Source organism: Osmerus eperlanus, chromosome 7 (genome assembly GCF_963692335.1).
Source record: "Osmerus eperlanus chromosome 7, fOsmEpe2.1, whole genome shotgun sequence".
NCBI lineage: Eukaryota > Metazoa > Chordata > Actinopteri > Osmeriformes > Osmeridae > Osmerus > Osmerus eperlanus.
The window spans coordinates 4,236,291-4,252,693 of NC_085024.1; the positions used below are offsets into that span (position 1 = coordinate 4,236,291).

General features: G+C 42.8%; 4 protein-coding genes across 9 annotated transcripts; 2 read left to right on the top strand and 2 right to left on the bottom strand.

The window, feature by feature from the left end:
• The first annotated feature begins 35 nt into the window (after nucleotides 1–35).
• On the top strand, nucleotides 36–4,380 carry LOC134024150 (zinc finger protein 629-like). 5 transcript variants are annotated; one of them, XM_062466618.1, is made up of 5 exons: nucleotides 36–142; nucleotides 845–1,014; nucleotides 1,764–1,879; nucleotides 2,097–2,240; nucleotides 2,370–4,380. In XM_062466618.1, the coding sequence occupies exons 2-5, from the start codon at nucleotides 870–872 to the stop codon at nucleotides 3,372–3,374; spliced, it is 1,410 nt and encodes a 469-aa protein (XP_062322602.1). In that variant the 5' UTR covers nucleotides 36–142; nucleotides 845–869; the 3' UTR covers nucleotides 3,375–4,380. The 5 variants fall into 5 exon arrangements, with proteins under 5 accessions (XP_062322602.1, XP_062322606.1, XP_062322604.1 ...); XM_062466622.1 differs by having other exon boundaries at nucleotides 36–56; XM_062466620.1 differs by having other exon boundaries at nucleotides 37–56; nucleotides 848–1,014.
• Nucleotides 4,381–5,163: 783 nt separating this feature from the next.
• Nucleotides 5,164–6,608, top strand: LOC134024151 (zinc finger protein 350-like). Its single transcript, XM_062466623.1, has 2 exons — nucleotides 5,164–6,089; nucleotides 6,216–6,608. The coding sequence occupies exons 1-2, from the start codon at nucleotides 5,338–5,340 to the stop codon at nucleotides 6,448–6,450; spliced, it is 987 nt and encodes a 328-aa protein (XP_062322607.1). The 5' UTR covers nucleotides 5,164–5,337; the 3' UTR covers nucleotides 6,451–6,608.
• An 11-nt stretch (nucleotides 6,609–6,619) lies between these two features.
• On the bottom strand, nucleotides 6,620–16,158 carry LOC134024149 (zinc finger protein 569-like). Of its 2 annotated transcripts, XM_062466616.1 has the most exons (3): nucleotides 15,701–16,158; nucleotides 13,823–14,410; nucleotides 6,620–8,349 (listed from the first exon to the last, which is right to left on the bottom strand). In XM_062466616.1, the coding sequence occupies exons 1-3, from the start codon at nucleotides 15,828–15,830 to the stop codon at nucleotides 7,073–7,075; spliced, it is 1,995 nt and encodes a 664-aa protein (XP_062322600.1). In that variant the 5' UTR covers nucleotides 15,831–16,158; the 3' UTR covers nucleotides 6,620–7,072. The 2 variants fall into 2 exon arrangements, with proteins under 2 accessions (XP_062322600.1, XP_062322601.1); XM_062466617.1 differs by lacking the exon at nucleotides 13,823–14,410 and having other exon boundaries at nucleotides 6,629–8,349; nucleotides 15,701–16,156.
• On the bottom strand, nucleotides 8,982–13,816 carry LOC134024147 (zinc finger protein 91-like). Its single transcript, XM_062466613.1, has one exon. It carries the CDS (start codon nucleotides 13,548–13,550, stop codon nucleotides 9,876–9,878), a length of 3,675 nt encoding a protein of 1,224 aa, XP_062322597.1. The 5' UTR covers nucleotides 13,551–13,816; the 3' UTR covers nucleotides 8,982–9,875.
• Nucleotides 16,159–16,403: the final 245 nt, after the last annotated feature.

The window sequence follows — 16,403 nt, forward strand, 5'->3', positions numbered from 1 at the left end:
TTTTCTGTCTGTGCTGACGTCACGCTACTTGCCAAAATTGACACAAAACGATTGAGGTTGGTGGTGGCTAACTGGTTAGCTAACTTTATTTCAACAATTTAAATGTTAGCAAACTACGCTCGAGAACACGCTATCCATAAGTGTAGGTATCTATTGGTATTTTGTTATTTAATTAAGTTAGTTAGTGTTAACTAATTCTATTTTGTTAAATGCAAATGAAAGTCTGAAAGAACTGTAGCTAGCCCTAGTTAGCCGTCGTTAACTCATGCAGTGTTTGCTACACAAAGTACTGTAGCTACAAACTTATTGTTAACAAACTTGCTGTAGCGTTAGCTAGCTTACTGCGTAACAGTGGTGCTAATTGGGAACGGCTATTCCCACTGCCCTGTCTTATTATTTTGGGTAAAGTCTATAAATGTCCAAACTTGATAGATAGCCAAATAAGTTAGCTAGATAGCGCTACATAGCAGGGCCTTATTCCGTGTCGGTCCTTTACCAGTAGGAGCTAGCCTAGCATCTGGCGGAAACTTGTCTGTTGCTACAGTAGCAAGGAGTGTAGTTAGTTACCCTTAACTGTCGATACAAAAGTAGACTGTGCGGTAGCTAGCTGTCTAGCTAGCTTGATTGTTTTTAGTGGCTGCTTAAATCCAGTGGGCTTATCACATAAAAGACGTGTGATAAATGTGGCACAAGTGAGCTTAGCCTAGCTTGTCACAATCACTTTGCAGCTTTACAGTCAGCATGCTTCCAGACATGTTCAGCTTCCTGTGAAGCTAGTTAGCTATTCAAGTTAAACTAACTAGCAAATCATTGCTTGATTGCTTCTTGTCATTTATGTCATCAGCAGAGGGTGTTTGTATCATCTAAAGATGGACTCGGGCATTTTGAACGTAGAGGAAATAGTAATGGGACGGGGAGCTCCGGACACCCCTGCGGAGGAACCTCCATCTAAACCTGAGAAACCCTACCCGGCCATTACCACCAAGCCACCTCCACCCACTGTCATTCAACCTTGTGAGTTATTAAGTGGATATTTTGATCAACTAAATGTGCAAACTTAGTTTGAAGTTGGGTTGGTCTTTAATTCAAATTATTTAGGACTACTTCAATTACTTACCCGAGACTAGTAACAAAAATCATGTCCTTACAGCTGTATTACATTTATTCATTTAGCAGACGCTTTTATCCAAAGTGACTTACAAGAAAGAGCGTTACAAAAAGTGCATAGGTCAATGATCCTAAACAACAAAATAGCCCCAAAAACATTGCAGGTAGCCAAAACATGAAGCATAGATTGTGAAAAGCAAATAAGTGCAAATGGGTAGAACCAGAAAAGCATGTAGTTAACCCTCGTGCTGCCTTCGGGTCACATGACCCAAAGGTTCATAACGAACCACCGTTGTGTTTACCCGATTTTACCCAATACAAAAACAAATTAAAATAATTTTCTTTTAACCTTTGCAATGTGGGGGGTCTGAGACAGCCCAACGGTTAAAAGAATATGCTTCACTTTGTCTTTGTATGCGGTAAATCTGTCGCAATACGAAGGTGGGTCACAATGACTGATGGGTCAGAATGACCCGAAGATAACACAAGGGTTAAACAAATTACAATTAAACATGATCCTCGTATTACCCACTCCTTGCAAAGCAGTCTTGTTAGAATGCTTACTGCCATTTCTCTCATTTACACAGTACAGAGACAACACATTTTCAATGTCTACAGTGAATTGTCATAACTTGAATAGTCTACTCCGTTTCCAGACCAACATGAGAACCTGCAGTGTTTCCAGTGCTTCATTACCTTCTGCAACTCCAAAGCCAAGGAGAGGCACATGAAGAAGAGCCATCGGGAGGAGTATAAGCAGCAGCTTCAGCAGGTATCCTACACTTACCTGTTTATATATACTTATATAGTTGTATAGATAGTGTTTATGTACGTACATATGTGTGCGTTACTACATACACACTACATATATTTTATATATATCTGTCTTTGGATGTACAACTAACTAATACAAGAAATGTGAGTACATGTTTTGGCAAGGTTTTGTTTTCTGTGACACACCTTATGCCATGTCTGTTTGTGCCCCACAGGGAGATACGCTGTTCACCTGCTATGTGTGTGACCGCACCTTTTCATCCTCTGAAGAGCTGACAGAGCACCAGCCCACCCACAGCAAGGAAGACAAGCCCTTCAAGTGCCCTTACTGTCACGAGTGCTTTCGTACATTTTCTGAGGTCTGTGTCAAATGAGGATGTGGACGCCAATGGCCTAATGTTGAAATGGAAAAGATGTGATGTTTAGCTCGTTTTAACTTTTGTCACACCCTTTGTTCCCCATTCTTTTCCTTTTTTTGTGCTTTTCAGTTAACAGCCCACAGGAGACAGATATGTCCGGAGCGTCAGTTTGTGTGTAAGGACTGCAACGAGACCTTCCGGAACCCTGCACAGCTGCGTGCCCACCGCCTGGCCCAGCACCCTCGTCCCGAAGCAGAGGAAGGAGCGGACGCCGATGACAGCACCAAGACCCATCGCTGCGGGAAGTGTGCCCGGGGCTTCGAGAATGAAGCTGAGCTTGTGCTGCACCAGGAAAACCATGCGGGAGACCAGCAATGCAACGGCAGCGATGCCTCCAAGAAGCGCGCACGGGCCCTCAAACCAGAAGACTCCGCGGGCGTTGAGAAGAAGGGGAAGTGGAAGAAGAAGGAAGACGAGGAGGTGAAGGAAGAGGTGGAAAGTAGCAACCACACGGAAGATGCCGGAGCTGCTGTAGCTGAGCCGAAAGCCAAACCAGGTCGAGGACGTCCACCCAAAGCAGCTGCAGGCAAGGAGGCCACTACTGCGGGTGACGGCAAAACCTCAGCGCAGGAGAAGAAACCCAAAGCAGCTCCATCCCGCCAGCAACGCTGCCCAGAGTGCGACCTCACCTTCCCAGGCTTGGTCCAGCTCCGTGCCCACAAGAAAGAGAAGCACGCCGCAAGTAAAGAGACGGGAAATCAGCCCGCTACTGCAGGCGACGGCCAAGGCCCTGCGGAGGAGGAGGAGGAGAAAAAGAAGCCCAAGGCTGATGCATCCCGCCTCCACCGCTGCCCTGAGTGTGAGCTCACCTTCCCTGCCTTGGCCGAGCTCCGTGCCCACAAGAAGGAGAAGCACACCCCCAGGAAGGCCCACCCCTGCGAAGAGTGTGAGGAGAGCTTTGCTCGCCCTGAGCAGTTGGAGGCCCATAAGGCCCGGGTGCACACCACTGGCCGCTACTCCTGCCCAACCTGCGGCAAAAGCTTTGGTCGGGAGAGCAACATGAAGGCCCACCAGAAGAGCCACCCGGAGGAGGAAGAGGAGAAGAAGAAGCCAGCCGGACGTAGCAAGAGATAATTCATGGGAGAGGGAGTTTTTTTCAAAATCATGAGCAAAAAAATTTAAGAGGTTGGGGGGGGGGCTTTTAGTGAAAAGGGGTTTGAGTTTTGTTTTTACCGTGGGAGTTTTAACTGATCATGAGTTGACAGGAAGACCTATAGTTTGGAGTGTTTTTTGGTAAATGTGAGGTTTACAAGGCATGTTGTCGATCCACTATACACTCACCGTTAGTTAGACTAACCAAAATATGTTAATTTAGTCTTAAACCTGTCTTACTGGGCATCATGTTGATTTCAGCATTTTATAATTGATTTATTTTAAACCATAATTATAAATGTGTTGTGTTTTATGGCTCTTTTCGAAGTGCTTGTGTGATGTGTGTAAGGTATGTTGAGTGACGAGGCCCCTCTCTAAAAGGTATTTTTTGTCATGCTTTTATTTCATCTTTTCGTCTTGGTTGAAAATTAAATCTTAACATTTTTAATAACTATTTAAAAAAGGGCCCAAGAAAATGTGTAATTCACAATGTTGGTGTGAATGTCTGAATGGCCAATTGTTTTTAAAGGAATAATGTATTTATTAACTTTCGGAGTCATTTGAAGTGATGAATTGTCAAGCAAAGTACGGCAATTATTGATTAAGATCTAAATTATATTACTGAATGAGTATAGAATTATGTAGAGATTTAATTGTTACTTAAATTCTTTTAGGCCTGTTGGTTGTAAAATGTTTTAATTTAATTATCTGCAAAAGCAGATAAATTAATCCTGCCACACTCATAATTTGATCACTGTATTTTTATATTGAAGTGTTAAAATGAACCTGACAGGGTTTAGACGCAAGCAAGCAGGAGTGACAACGGTGGCTTGAATTAAGTGGTTTTACGGATTTTCTCTCCCTCCACAATAATCCATCATGACTGGACACTGCCAATAAGTAATAAAGAGAGCTGCCTCGAGGGCTGCAACAAATCTGTCAATGTGTATATAATGGATATAAAATGTGTTTAAACGTGTTTATTTTATATGGGATTAAGACTATTATTAGAGTGATGTCTATAATCTGTTTCAGCATTATGATCATAAACCATTAAGACATTCTAAACACGGCGTTACCGCGAAATAATACGAAGCTTTCAAATGTATGTCGAATTGCAAAATAACGCCTAGCAACTACAAATACAAACTTTTAAATTAAAATGGAAACATGTTGACAAAGGAATATTCTATATACTACTGCCCGCTCGTCAACATAATTTGAGACCACGCTTTCTTATATCAATTTATTAAATTGCTCACCTGCAGGTACAGTAGTCAAATTTGGCAGTAATATTTGGACACAACTATTTCTTTATTGTGTCGTAATTAGAGCTACGTCAATCTTTTTTGCTGCTATTGCTTGCAGAGCAACAGGCGAATACTTATATGCGACGGTCGTATGCATTATTAATGTACACACTAACAGTACAGTATGAGTCAAATTAGTATCCTACACCACTCATGTTTTGGAATTGATTTAGCAAGAGCTAGACAGTTGTCAAGTAACAAACCATTTACGTCAGATCTAGGCTAATTCATTGTACTGTATAGCTAGGGTTCTATTCAAACACAATAGCAAAAACATAATGTGAGGTATTGAGACATGCATTTAGTGTGATTTGCATTTTTTTTGCATAGCTTCAACTATAATCTTACCTAAAAACTGGATACTTAGGCTACATCAAGGAATGTCGATTCCAAGTGGACCACCAAAAAGCCTAGAACATTGTATGTATTGAACATACAACATATCCCATCACCTCACAAGTTTGTAATGCAGCCCTCCCCTCTCAATCTCCAAAACAGAGTAGCCTAATTTCAGGGCTGTAAATTATGACTGAATACATCCAATACAAATATTTATTTCCTTTTTTGGTCAGCAGGATATATGCTGCTTCCTCCTGCTCATCAGTACATTCTGTGTCTTTGGGCCTATAGATCCAATGATCTTTTGCCAGTACTGTGGCTGGATGGCAAGCAAGAGCCCACCCAGATGTGCCCATTGCCCTGCGATTACGGATTCTGTCATAAAACAGAAAAATCTCCAGATTTCCCTCAAAATTGAACCAGTGAGCCACGCAACGTCTGAGTCTTTCCAGGAAATGTTGACGGTTTCCCCTTCTGACACTCCAGAGCCTAACTCACGCCCAGCCTCACTAGAGAATGAGCCCACTGGCTCCAAGTTGCAACCGCAGAGCCAAAATTCTCCTGTATCCTCCAACTCTGTCTCTCTTCAGCCAGCAGACAGATGCCCGACCGCCTTCCCCGTTAATTACTATTTAACATTAACATCGGAGAAAACTCCCCGCTCCCAGACATCATCTCTATCCTCACAGCTACATGGGTCTGACCAGGAAATTCAGATCCTACATCCATGTCGGTTCTGTAAACTCACATTTACAGCATCTTACTTGCTGCATCATCACATTAAAGCTAGACACAAACACCGCTGCAACATGTGTCCCCGGACATTCCATGGAGGACTTAAGCTTGCCCAGCACCAGGCTTATGCCCACTTAGTATCTCGTCCTTGCAACGTAATCGGTGCTACCTTTTCCAACCCTGGTCCTGCTCGGACAACCAATAGTAGTAGTATTCGCAAAACAAGGAAACCATACACCAGCTCCAAACAATCTCTCGTGTGCCAGGCTTGCTCTCGTAATTTCCATTCGCCTGGCACGATCCAGAAACACAGGTAAAACCTGTTTGTTAACATAGATTATGGATTTTTCTGTTGTAGGCCATGTGTTTATTGTAGTTTGAATACTGTGGAGTTTTGTCCAGAGATTGTGCATTGTGTATTTGTTTGTACTCCATTTAGGTGCAACCCTCAACACGTGCAATGTACTTCTTGTGGAAAATACTTTGGCAGCAAAATATTGCTCCGCCAACACAGTAACCAGAACAACTGCAACAGTGCCTGGAGGAAAAGCGAGGAGACAGAGACTAAAGATGTCTCTCCCCTGGTCAACTTGGTCAGCCCACAGAGAGACAATCCGGTCTCTGACTCCCAGAACTCGGACTCCAGCAACCTACTCCCTCAGAAAGATTCTTAATACCACTCCAGCAGTGACACAAAAACTCAAATCTGCACTGCCAATTCAAAAGGAGTTTAGTTACTTTATTATATAAACAATGGAAAGTCGGCTATAAGAATGGTGTGGTTTTAATTTGTAAGCATGCAAAAATCTATGTAAATATATTCAATGCAAATCATATACAACCTGAGAAAATATTACTGTATATATAACCAATGACACACTGCAATAACAGCTTCAAATGAATTCCTTTTATTTCACAATGACAAAAAAATACAATAAAAAGAAAGCAGAAAGAAAGAAGGCTAACAGCAGTCAAATATTTAGGATTAGGGATCACAAAGTTAACTGATATGCTGTAGATTAACATTATGAGTCTCTCAAAGTACACTACACAAAATGATATAGGAAACCAAAAATGCATCTAGAATATGACTCAATCTTTTATTGAAATAACATAACTAAAATGAATACCACAAAACATAACTTTTCACAGCATTCCACTACCTGAAAATATAAGATAATTCAACCTAGAATTAATTGGTATTGCTACAAAAAAAAGAAAAGAATTTAACCTATTCTCACATTCATGAGTGTGGCAGAAGACTATCTGCGCTCCAAACTGCTTCTCACACAACAGTTAATAAACCGGCACCTCTCCCCTGGCATGTTTCATATAGTGCTGGTGTAATTCATTTTCCAGATCAAACGCCATGCTGCATTCAAAACACTCCCAGTCCTTGTCGATGTTTGACTTCTCCAACACCATTGTTGTCTCTTCCTCTTCAGAACAATTAGACCCGTTTTCAGAACATTTTGCAGACTTTGAACCAGATTCGTCAGAGCTGTATTCTGGTAACCATGACTGTACAGAGGCATCATTTTCACTCCCATCCTGCTCCTCTCCCACATTCTTTGGTGATTTAGAAACCCCACTGAAAATCAGCTTTGTCAATTTAGATACCCTTCTCTTTTTGTTTATACTGTTGCTCCCCAGAGGCGTTTTGTTGGATCCGACGTAAACCCCTATGTGCCTCTTCCGATGCGTGATAAGGTTGCCAAGTTGGGAGAACCTCTTCTTGCATAACGCACATTTGTAAGGTTTCGCACCTGTGTGTGTGTTGTAGTGGGAACGCAGCTCCGCGGGCACACGGAAGCTTTTGAAGCATATGTCACACCTGTGACGCTTAAGGTCATGGCCTTGCAGGTGTTTGTTCAGTAAGCGCTCATCCCTGAAGCCTTTCGAACAGGAGAGGCACCAGTATGGCTTCTTCTTGTGGAGTTCAAGATGGACCAGCCATGTCTGCTGGGAGCTAAATTCTTTCTTACACAGGCCACAATTGGGTATGGGGTCATCACCTTGTTTGGGTGGCTTGTGCACTTTTAGATGGGCCAGCAGGAGTGATGGACGAATAAAAGATTTTCCACAGTATGGACATTTATGATCGTGGTTTCTTGAGGATTGCTGTTCATGCATGGTCTGGTGGTTTCTAAATGACTCCAGGTAGGAGTACACCTTCCCACAGATGGAACAAGCGTAAACCTTGCGGGAGCTGGTGAATACTGATTGGTTATCCTCTCCTTCCATGTTAAAAACGGGATGGACCTTTACAATCTCTGATGGTCTCACTTTCCAGGGACTTTCCAAACAGTCCTCTTCATTTTCAATACCATCTACGTCTACGTCACTGCACTCTGAGCGTTGCTCGGCATCACCTTCCGGGGAAGAAGCTTCCTGTTCTTTCTCCGGAACAGGCTCTTCCATGTCACTCGGAGATTTGGCTTTCCCTGGTCTTTTTGTGATCGGCCGTCTTCTCTCCTCCTCCTCCAGAACATGCATGCGCAGGTGAGTCTTGAAGGCCTCCCAGAGGGTAAACTGCTCACCGCAGTCATGGCACCTCATGCTGCTCCGGTTCACTGGAGAAGAGAAAATACAGAACATTACACTTTACTCCAGTTCCAAACATAAAAGAACAGTACTTTTTCCACCCCCATTCCTGTATTGTGCAAAGCACTCATTTTGGATCTTGGTCACCTAAATGGTTTACTATATGAGGTGTAGATATTAATCATGCAACATTAGCATCTTACAGAACGCACTTCAGCACCCTCTACTGATACTAGAATAATGTTGCAACAGAAAACCCAAACTTACAGAGCTGTGGTTGTTCTCTTCACTGATGGGACCAACACGCCCAGCTTCAAACACTGTCCCCTCCAAAAAAACCCTACACTTGATTTAAGTCATTTCTAAAGACACTAACATTCAATGTTATATGCTTGATTAGGGATTTGGTTGCAACTCTAATCACATGTATTTCATCTACAGTTACATTCAAAATGGCGTCCCAGTTATCTTTCCCCTCCATCCCCCAATTGTAATATTTTCTCAGCATAGACCTCTGTATCTTAACCAACATAACATATTGGCCATAGAAGTACACTAAATTGCAAACTGAAAGCATATTGAGACTTATTTCACACAACCCTAACCTACTTTTCAACCAATAAATTACTTCACACAATAAAAACACAGAGGCACAAATAACTACAGTTAAGTTATTTACTTGAGGATGTTTTTCATTCCGGCAAAATGTGTTAATAATGTGACAGTATGTATAGAAAAAGATTGGGCCAATTTCGTGTGATTATTAATCAAAATATGTTCATATTGAAGAAGGGGAAATAAAACAACATTAAAATTTACTGATTTAATCTGAACAAACAGTACAGGTAGCAACCTACAGTAACACAAATACATAAACTAATGCTATATTAATGCTGGATGGGATGCCCATCTAACGCTTTTAGCTAAATAACATCGAAAGTAAGACTCGGTAGTGACATCATGAAAACGTTACATCTTATCAACATAGGTACAATTTCAGTTTCAATACTACACAAAAGAAAACGAAGGCAAAGAAGTAGTAATAACAAAACTATAACCAACTATAGAATTACATAGGCTATATGGGTTGAAGCCAGACCTTGAATTATTTACAAAAAAAGTCAAGTGCTATTGAAACTGGGAATCTTTGAACTTTCCCCTATTGCATACTCAGTCAAGCTAAATCCAAACAGGTTTGTTTTTCTCAAAAACAAACAACTTTACTTTAAGAGGTAATAGAATCTCAGTATAAAGAAAAATAAATCACCATTTAAAAAACTAAGCAGGTGTTAGTATGCTGAATGATCCTTCATCGTATTCTATGTATTTGCACACTAAGAGGACACCTATCAAGTCAGAATTTATATTACATATTCATTTGTCCAGTGTGAGAGTACGTGATGGGGCTTTAGGTCTGAGCTAAGTACAGGGTAATACTTGTAGCAATATTTGTAGCAATAAACCCAGAACTCTATAACCTGTATGGAATATCCAAATCCACCAGAATATTAGTTTTGTCCAAAAATGTCTGACATTTCCTGGAATTCTGCCTTTTCTAATAGGTTCCGCGAGCATGCTCAATATAATGATTATGCAACTCAATTTCTTGACTGAAAGAAATTCCACATTCAAGACAAGTAAGGCCATCTGTGTCTCTTAAAGAGACAGCAGCATGGGCATCCATCTGCCCTTTGTCATCACCCATACATTCCTGGTGATGGTCTATGAGATCCCTGATCTCACTGAAGGTCCTGGGACATAGGGAGCAATGGTAGGAGTCATTGCTATTGTGCTGAGCTTCGTGGTTGTGCAATGCAGCGGGTGAGAGGAAAGCTTTGCCACAGTGCTGGCACTTATGGCTATTCTGTGACCGGGGGACAGGTGTCGGCATAGGAGATTGTTTGAGGGAAGGCTTCTTATCATTGAGCGGGCTGCTTAGCTGGGTGGGGCCGGATGTCATAGTGGTGCTAAGTCGGTATCGAAGCTCAGTTGGGAGGCGTCGGCGAACCTCATCATGCCAGGCAAGATGCTGTTGCAGCTGGGTCTCTGTCCAATACCCACGACAGCAGAGGGCACAACAGAACGGTCGGCTCTTGGCCAGGTCCTTATGAGCACCTAGTTGCTCTTCAGTTGGGAAAGCTTTGCCACACTTGTGACACTTAAAGAGGCATTTGACAGCGGGCTCGGGCAAGCGAGTCGGTGGCGAGTGGTCCTCAGTCACATTCTTCACTGGTTTTATATCCTGCTTGAGCACTAGACACGTCTTCCTGTGATTATAGAGTGCCCCGGTCGAGCTGTACCGCTTTCCACAATCCAGGCATGGGATCGATTTTAGAGGTGGGAGACTGGCCCTACCCCTCCTTCTTCTTTTGCCTCCAACTTTTCTTTTCTTGGCAGAAACTTGTTTGGGGGTTACAACTGTGTTGCCACTTGTGACCACCTCCATGTCGGTTTTCTTGGCATTTACATTTTTTCTTTCTGCAACAGTGTGTGTGGACTCCAAAGGACGTTTCCTGTTCCTCAAGCGCTTGGAGTGGGCTTGCCATTTGTGGGCACGCAAGCCTCGTATCTTCATGAAGCTTTGGTCGCAATGAGGACATTGGTGAGCTTTTGCTCTGAGTATTTGGGATGGAGTATCCTCCGATTTGATGGGTTTCACAGCTGGTTGCTTTGGGACCTGCTTATTTGACCTGCCTTGAGACTGGTGTCCCTGAAGATCTGCATGGCCAGAGGATATGCTATGCTCACTTTCATAGTGAGCAGCTAAAAGTGAGCCTCGCACAAATGTTTTGTTACATTCTGGGCAAGCAAATTCAGAAAAGGAGGTCTTACTGTTGCCTTCTACACTCACATCAGCTTCTGGCTCTGGTTTTCCTTTGGTTTGACACGGGGGGTAGTATATCTGGTGACGACGAAGCACACACAGGTAGAAGAATCCCTTTCCACACTTGTTGCAATGAAATGGGCCATCATCAACTGATTTGTGTCTGACTGAATTTGTCGTTTCATCTTTAACCAGTGACCCGGCAAACTTCTTATCCGTGTGCCATCTTTTGTGAGTGCCAAGGGCTGCATTGGAAACAAAGCGCCTACCACATTCGGAACAGACAAACTGGCCTTTTGATTGCTCCCCTTGGTTAAGTTTCTTATGGACAGCGTACGATTGCAACTTTATCTTTGATTTAGACTTGTGACCCTTTAGATGAATTCTCTTGTGGAAATTCAACGCTCCTACAACTGCAAAGCTTCTTTCACAGTCTTTACATTTGTATTTCAAATCAGATATGTCGGACGAGGCAGATTTCTCCAAATGTTGGGGCTTATTTTTTTCCTTAACGTCCAAGAGTTCATCATTTCCAGTATCAGTATCAGTATCATGAGGCTTGTTTTGAGCCCCTTGTTGCTTCTCATCCATGCCCTCATCACTTGCCTTCTTGTACTGCCTGCTGCATTGTTTACGGTGATATTGCAATGAAAGAATACTGTTGAAAGAAGACAAACAGGTGGGGCATTTCAAGGTCTTGTCCTTGGAAGTATTTTTAGGCAAGGACGAAGGAAGAATGGTATCACTAGCCCGGCTCAGATTAAGTTCCTTCTTTCTGCACAGTTTCTGGTGAGATTGCAATAAGGACTTTTTGCTGAAATGGGCATGGCATGTTGAGCATTGTAGCTCTCCTATCTCGAGAGCCGACTTGGGTGATGAGGGAGAGTAACTCGTCTCATAACCATGACTTTTCATATGAAACTGAAGTGCCTTAGCACGAGAGAAGAGTTTTCCACAGTCTGGGCAGCTGTATGTGTTCTTCTTCACTTGTTCTACTTGATGTTGAAAGGACTTGATGGGAGGAGGAAGGAGTTTGTCATAATGCACAACCTGGTGCCTGAGAAGGCTGGAGAAGACACGGAAAGACCTGCCACAAAGCTCGCATTTATGATTTCCGTTTTCGTGTTTCCGCATGTGAGATTTCATTATCCCTCGATGACGAAACTTCCTTCCACACACAGGACAGGCAACTTTAACACGTGGACGACCATTGACAGGATGCAGTGATGGAGTTGACGGAACCATCCTCTCCTTCAAATCAGAACACTGAGTTTGTTGCTGCTTGTGGTGGGAATAGGCACCTAAAGACCAGAACCCCTTTCCACACTGTTCACAATGATAAACCTTCGGGCCTAAGAGAGTCTTCTTTGGGTTGAACACTTCCTTTTTTGTTTCAGAAGAGTAATCCTGGGTTTCCCGTTTAGCCTGACAGCTTTTACGGTGGGTGTACAAGCCACTTGAATGCGTATAAGACATTTTACAATCGGGGCACTGGTGAGGTTTGGTTTTCGGATGGTGTTGTTGATGAGAGTGTAGGGCAGACAAACGAGAGAAACATTTCCCACACTCTTCACATTTGAAGGTGTTCTTCTCCAGTCCTGCAAGCTGGTACAATACATTCTTATAGGGTTTTCGATCTTCATGTTTTCTCACATGATTGTAGTGTGTTGCCTGATGTTTTGTTTCATGCCCACATATGTCACAAATGAACATTTTAACAGCCATAGGCTGGATGGGAGTCTTCTCTTTATCATTTTCCACATTAAATGAGATTGTATCCCCCTGCTCATCTTGGTCCTCTACTCTGTGGTCCTGAAATGATTCAAAGTCAATCTGGACAATTTTAAGATCAATGCCCTCTTTGGACTGATGTGCCATTGTTGACATATCTGTCTGGCAAAAGCCAGTCTCCATCTCCTCTTTCCCTTCCTGGTCTGATTCACACAGTAATTCAAGATCAGGATTCAGGTCTTCATCTTCATCCTCGACTGAACCATCAGATGCACTTATACTGATCACTTCTACATTGAAATCCCCAGTATCGTAATATTCCATGTCCTCATCAGTTTCATTGACATATATGTCATCTCTCTCAGTTACAGGGCTGTGAATGGTGTCCTGTGAAGTGACCATGTGATCGGTTTCTTCCTTGTTGCGTAATAAAAGCTCACGTTGAGGTAGTGGGGAGGTTGGCTTCGTGGATAGCGTTTCAGTCTCCCTGAAGACGTCATTGTGACAAAGTTGATGAGACTGGAGAGCAGAGGCCCTGGAAAACCTAAGGCCACAGTCCTGACACTCAAACGCCTTCTTCTGAAGCTGGCAAACCTGATGAAGGAATGACTTTGCTGGGGTCTCTTCTTCACTATGAGCCAAACGCTGGTGCTTGTAGTAAAATGTCAGAGTCATGAACACTTTTCCACACTCCTCACACGGGAATTTTTTGCCTGCGTTGCGTGAACGGTTGTTGTGCCAACGCTGATGGCTAACTAGGGCGACGCGGCTACTGTAGGTCTTTTCACACTCACTGCAGTGGAACTGCCTCTTTGGTTCTTTTTTTTTATTTTGGGGGGTACATTTATCATTATGGCTGAACCGCTGATGAGTCCTCAGACCAGACGGGGCATTAAAGGTTTTGCCGCATGGGCACTCATAAAGATTGTGTGTATTGTCTGACTGACCTGGTTCGTCTTTGTCTTCACTTTCTACCACGGTCCCACCGGTGGACGTTCCCTTCTCTCCACCCCTGTTGCGTGACTTGATCAGTTTCACCTCATGGCAACGGCGGTGAGCGTCGAGGGCCGACGCACGGGAATAACTGCGACCACAGGTGTGACATTGAAAGGACTTCTTTTTCAGGTGTGCCAGCAGATGGAATACAGATTTAGAGGCTTGCTTGTGTGAGCGCTGATGGTTAAGGAAATGGCCAATTGCAGCATAGGATTTACCACAGTCCTGACATTTATAGATGCTTTGCTTAGTCCCCGGCGAGCTTTGCTCTGGAGTGACAGAGTCACCCTTGGAACGTTGAGTACGATGCTTCATCATGTGAGAGTAGAAACCCCTTGAATCTGAAAATATGCGACCACACAGGGAACAACATAATGTCTGTTGGCCGTCATCCTTTGAGACAAGCAAGCCATCTAAATGAGAAACAGTGTCCGGACAGACTATAGGGCTGTCATGGGGATGCAAATGTTGATGCTCCAGGTAGCCTGCTTCCTCCTCAAAGACTTCTCCACAATGAAGACAGCGGAAAAGCCCATCCCCTAGAAATAGAAAGGGGAAAATACGAGGTCAGGTCGACTCCTGTCACACAAAAAAGAAAAAAACAAACATCATACTTTATTTAAATGGTAGTTTCAGTACAGAGGATAAAAGTGATCAGAAAAAATTGTTGTGTTTGACAAAGATGACTAATTTTGTTTACCCATAGGCTATCTATTTTTTATGAAAAATCATAATTACCAACTTTAAAGAGACATCACCTTAATCTTTCTGAACTCCATTCCATTCCATATGTCTATTAAAAAAGCCTCTCCAATATCTCATGGACAAATTATCATCAACCAATATCACCATTGTATTCTACTCCCATTCAAACGAAGTCAAAATGAGTAGACTTAGAAATGTATTGTAAATTATATTTGTCTAACTATGGCCCAATATCCTGGAATTGTCAGTGTAATTGTGATAAACAATGTTGTAACTTGCAGTGCAATGTTTTAAGATAAACATACCTTCATCTAGGTTACATGTTGGAAAACACAGCCCTGTGCATGGATGGTGTGGTATTTTCTGACCCCACAGGAGTGCACTGACCCCACAGATGCACAGCTAAGACCAAATTCCCTGTTGTTCAATTGGCATTTTAATTAGCGTTGTGATGCAACCATATGTATATGAGGATTAAAGCTGAAGTCATGTATAGGCCTACCTCTTCTGCGAGGCAGACCACTGCACACTCGGTGAGAAGGTTTGTACGTATACCCTTCCAGGGTATTGGATATTTATCCAAAAGTTGTCCTCACATGAGAGCTTCATTCTTGGCCTTATTTACACCTCCCACTTGAGACTAGTGCATTCAGGCTACTCGAGCGAGCTGTCGTTCGGCAAATAAACGCATATTTGTGAAGCTCATAGTAGCTGTCATAGCATTTGTTGTTTGTCACACTTAACTGCAAGCTAGGTCGATGTCACAGTGAACAAACACAGACTTGTGTGCATTAACGTAAACTAGCTAGTAAACGTTAGGGTATGACGATCCACCACGTTTGTAGTTTAACGTTATTGTAAATTAACTTGCTTAAAGCAACTGTCAATGTCAATGTACAGTAGGTGCTAGGCCTTTATACAACCCGATAATAGCTTGAAATGCATTAACTTGATTGTTAGCTAGGCTAGCCGCCAATCACTCCAGTCAGTTAACCCACCACGTTAGAGGTAGGTTAACGCGCTAGCAACGAGGTGAATATATGTAGCTAGTACTACTGCTAGCCTAGCTAACACAGCTAAATTAGGTTTCTATACCAGACACATTTCCAGTCGTAATTACTTACAGTCAGTACTATCTTCATTGGAACCCGCAACTCCGCAGTCTTCAGCCATTTTCTTGGAATGTTCTTTCTTGCTCGAATTATCACCCGCAATTCCGTCTTCTTTAATCTCGATGGCGGTGACATCGTCCATCCCTGCAGCCTCAGCGTGGCACTCCTCGTCTTAACTAACCTAGCCCAGTTCAGTGATGGTCTTGTTTAGGCCACAGAGCTTGTATCGGCGTTGGCAATTTATTCAGTTTAGCTACTTATTTTAATGTCCACATGTATTTGGTAAAACCACATAATAACGTCCGCGTATTACTTCCAAATGGCTCTCACCTACCTAAACAATGTATTTTCTTGTAAACAAGTTAGATACCTATCTGGTTAGCTATTTAGCCTCTCTAGCCTAGCTAACAACATGGCTAGCAACAACTGATGAGAAAGTGTATTGTCGCGTGCATAGACGCAGAACAGGGTGCGTCTCATATCAGAATGTTCCTTCCTTTCACGAGTAGGGTACTAACTCAGTTCTAACTCGTACATCATCATTGTGATTGTATGGGTAAAAATGTGGCAGGAGTTCCTGGACTAGGATTATGCTTATTTTTAGATATGTGTAGGCTACAGTGGGCGAGGATACACAGTAATTATTTCAGAATTACAACGTATCCCCAAACTTTCTCCTTAAGTGGGAGAAAATACGAATCAGAACCATACAGGA

Coding starts and splice junctions, on each gene's coding strand:
- LOC134024150 (XM_062466618.1), top strand. CDS start 870: ATGGACTCGGGCATTTTGAACGTAGAGGAAATAGTAATGGGACGGGGA. Junction 1,880..2,096: donor ATAAGCAGCAGCTTCAGCAG/GTATCCTACACT, acceptor TGTGCCCCACAG/GGAGATACGCTGTTCACCTG. Junction 2,241..2,369: donor GCTTTCGTACATTTTCTGAG/GTCTGTGTCAAA, acceptor TGTGCTTTTCAG/TTAACAGCCCACAGGAGACA.
- LOC134024151 (XM_062466623.1), top strand. CDS start 5,338: ATGATCTTTTGCCAGTACTGTGGCTGGATGGCAAGCAAGAGCCCACCC. Junction 6,090..6,215: donor GGCACGATCCAGAAACACAG/GTAAAACCTGTT, acceptor TACTCCATTTAG/GTGCAACCCTCAACACGTGC.
- LOC134024147 (XM_062466613.1), bottom strand. CDS start 13,550: ATGACTCTGACATTTTACTACAAGCACCAGCGTTTGGCTCATAGTGAA.
- LOC134024149 (XM_062466616.1), bottom strand. CDS start 15,830: ATGGACGATGTCACCGCCATCGAGATTAAAGAAGACGGAATTGCGGGT. Junction 14,411..15,700: donor CAATGAAGATAGTACTGACT/GTAAGTAATTAC, acceptor TTCTATTTCTAG/GGGATGGGCTTTTCCGCTGT. Junction 8,350..13,822: donor TGAAGACAAAGACGAACCAG/GTCAGTCAGACA, acceptor TCTCTTCTCCAG/TGAACCGGAGCAGCATGAGG.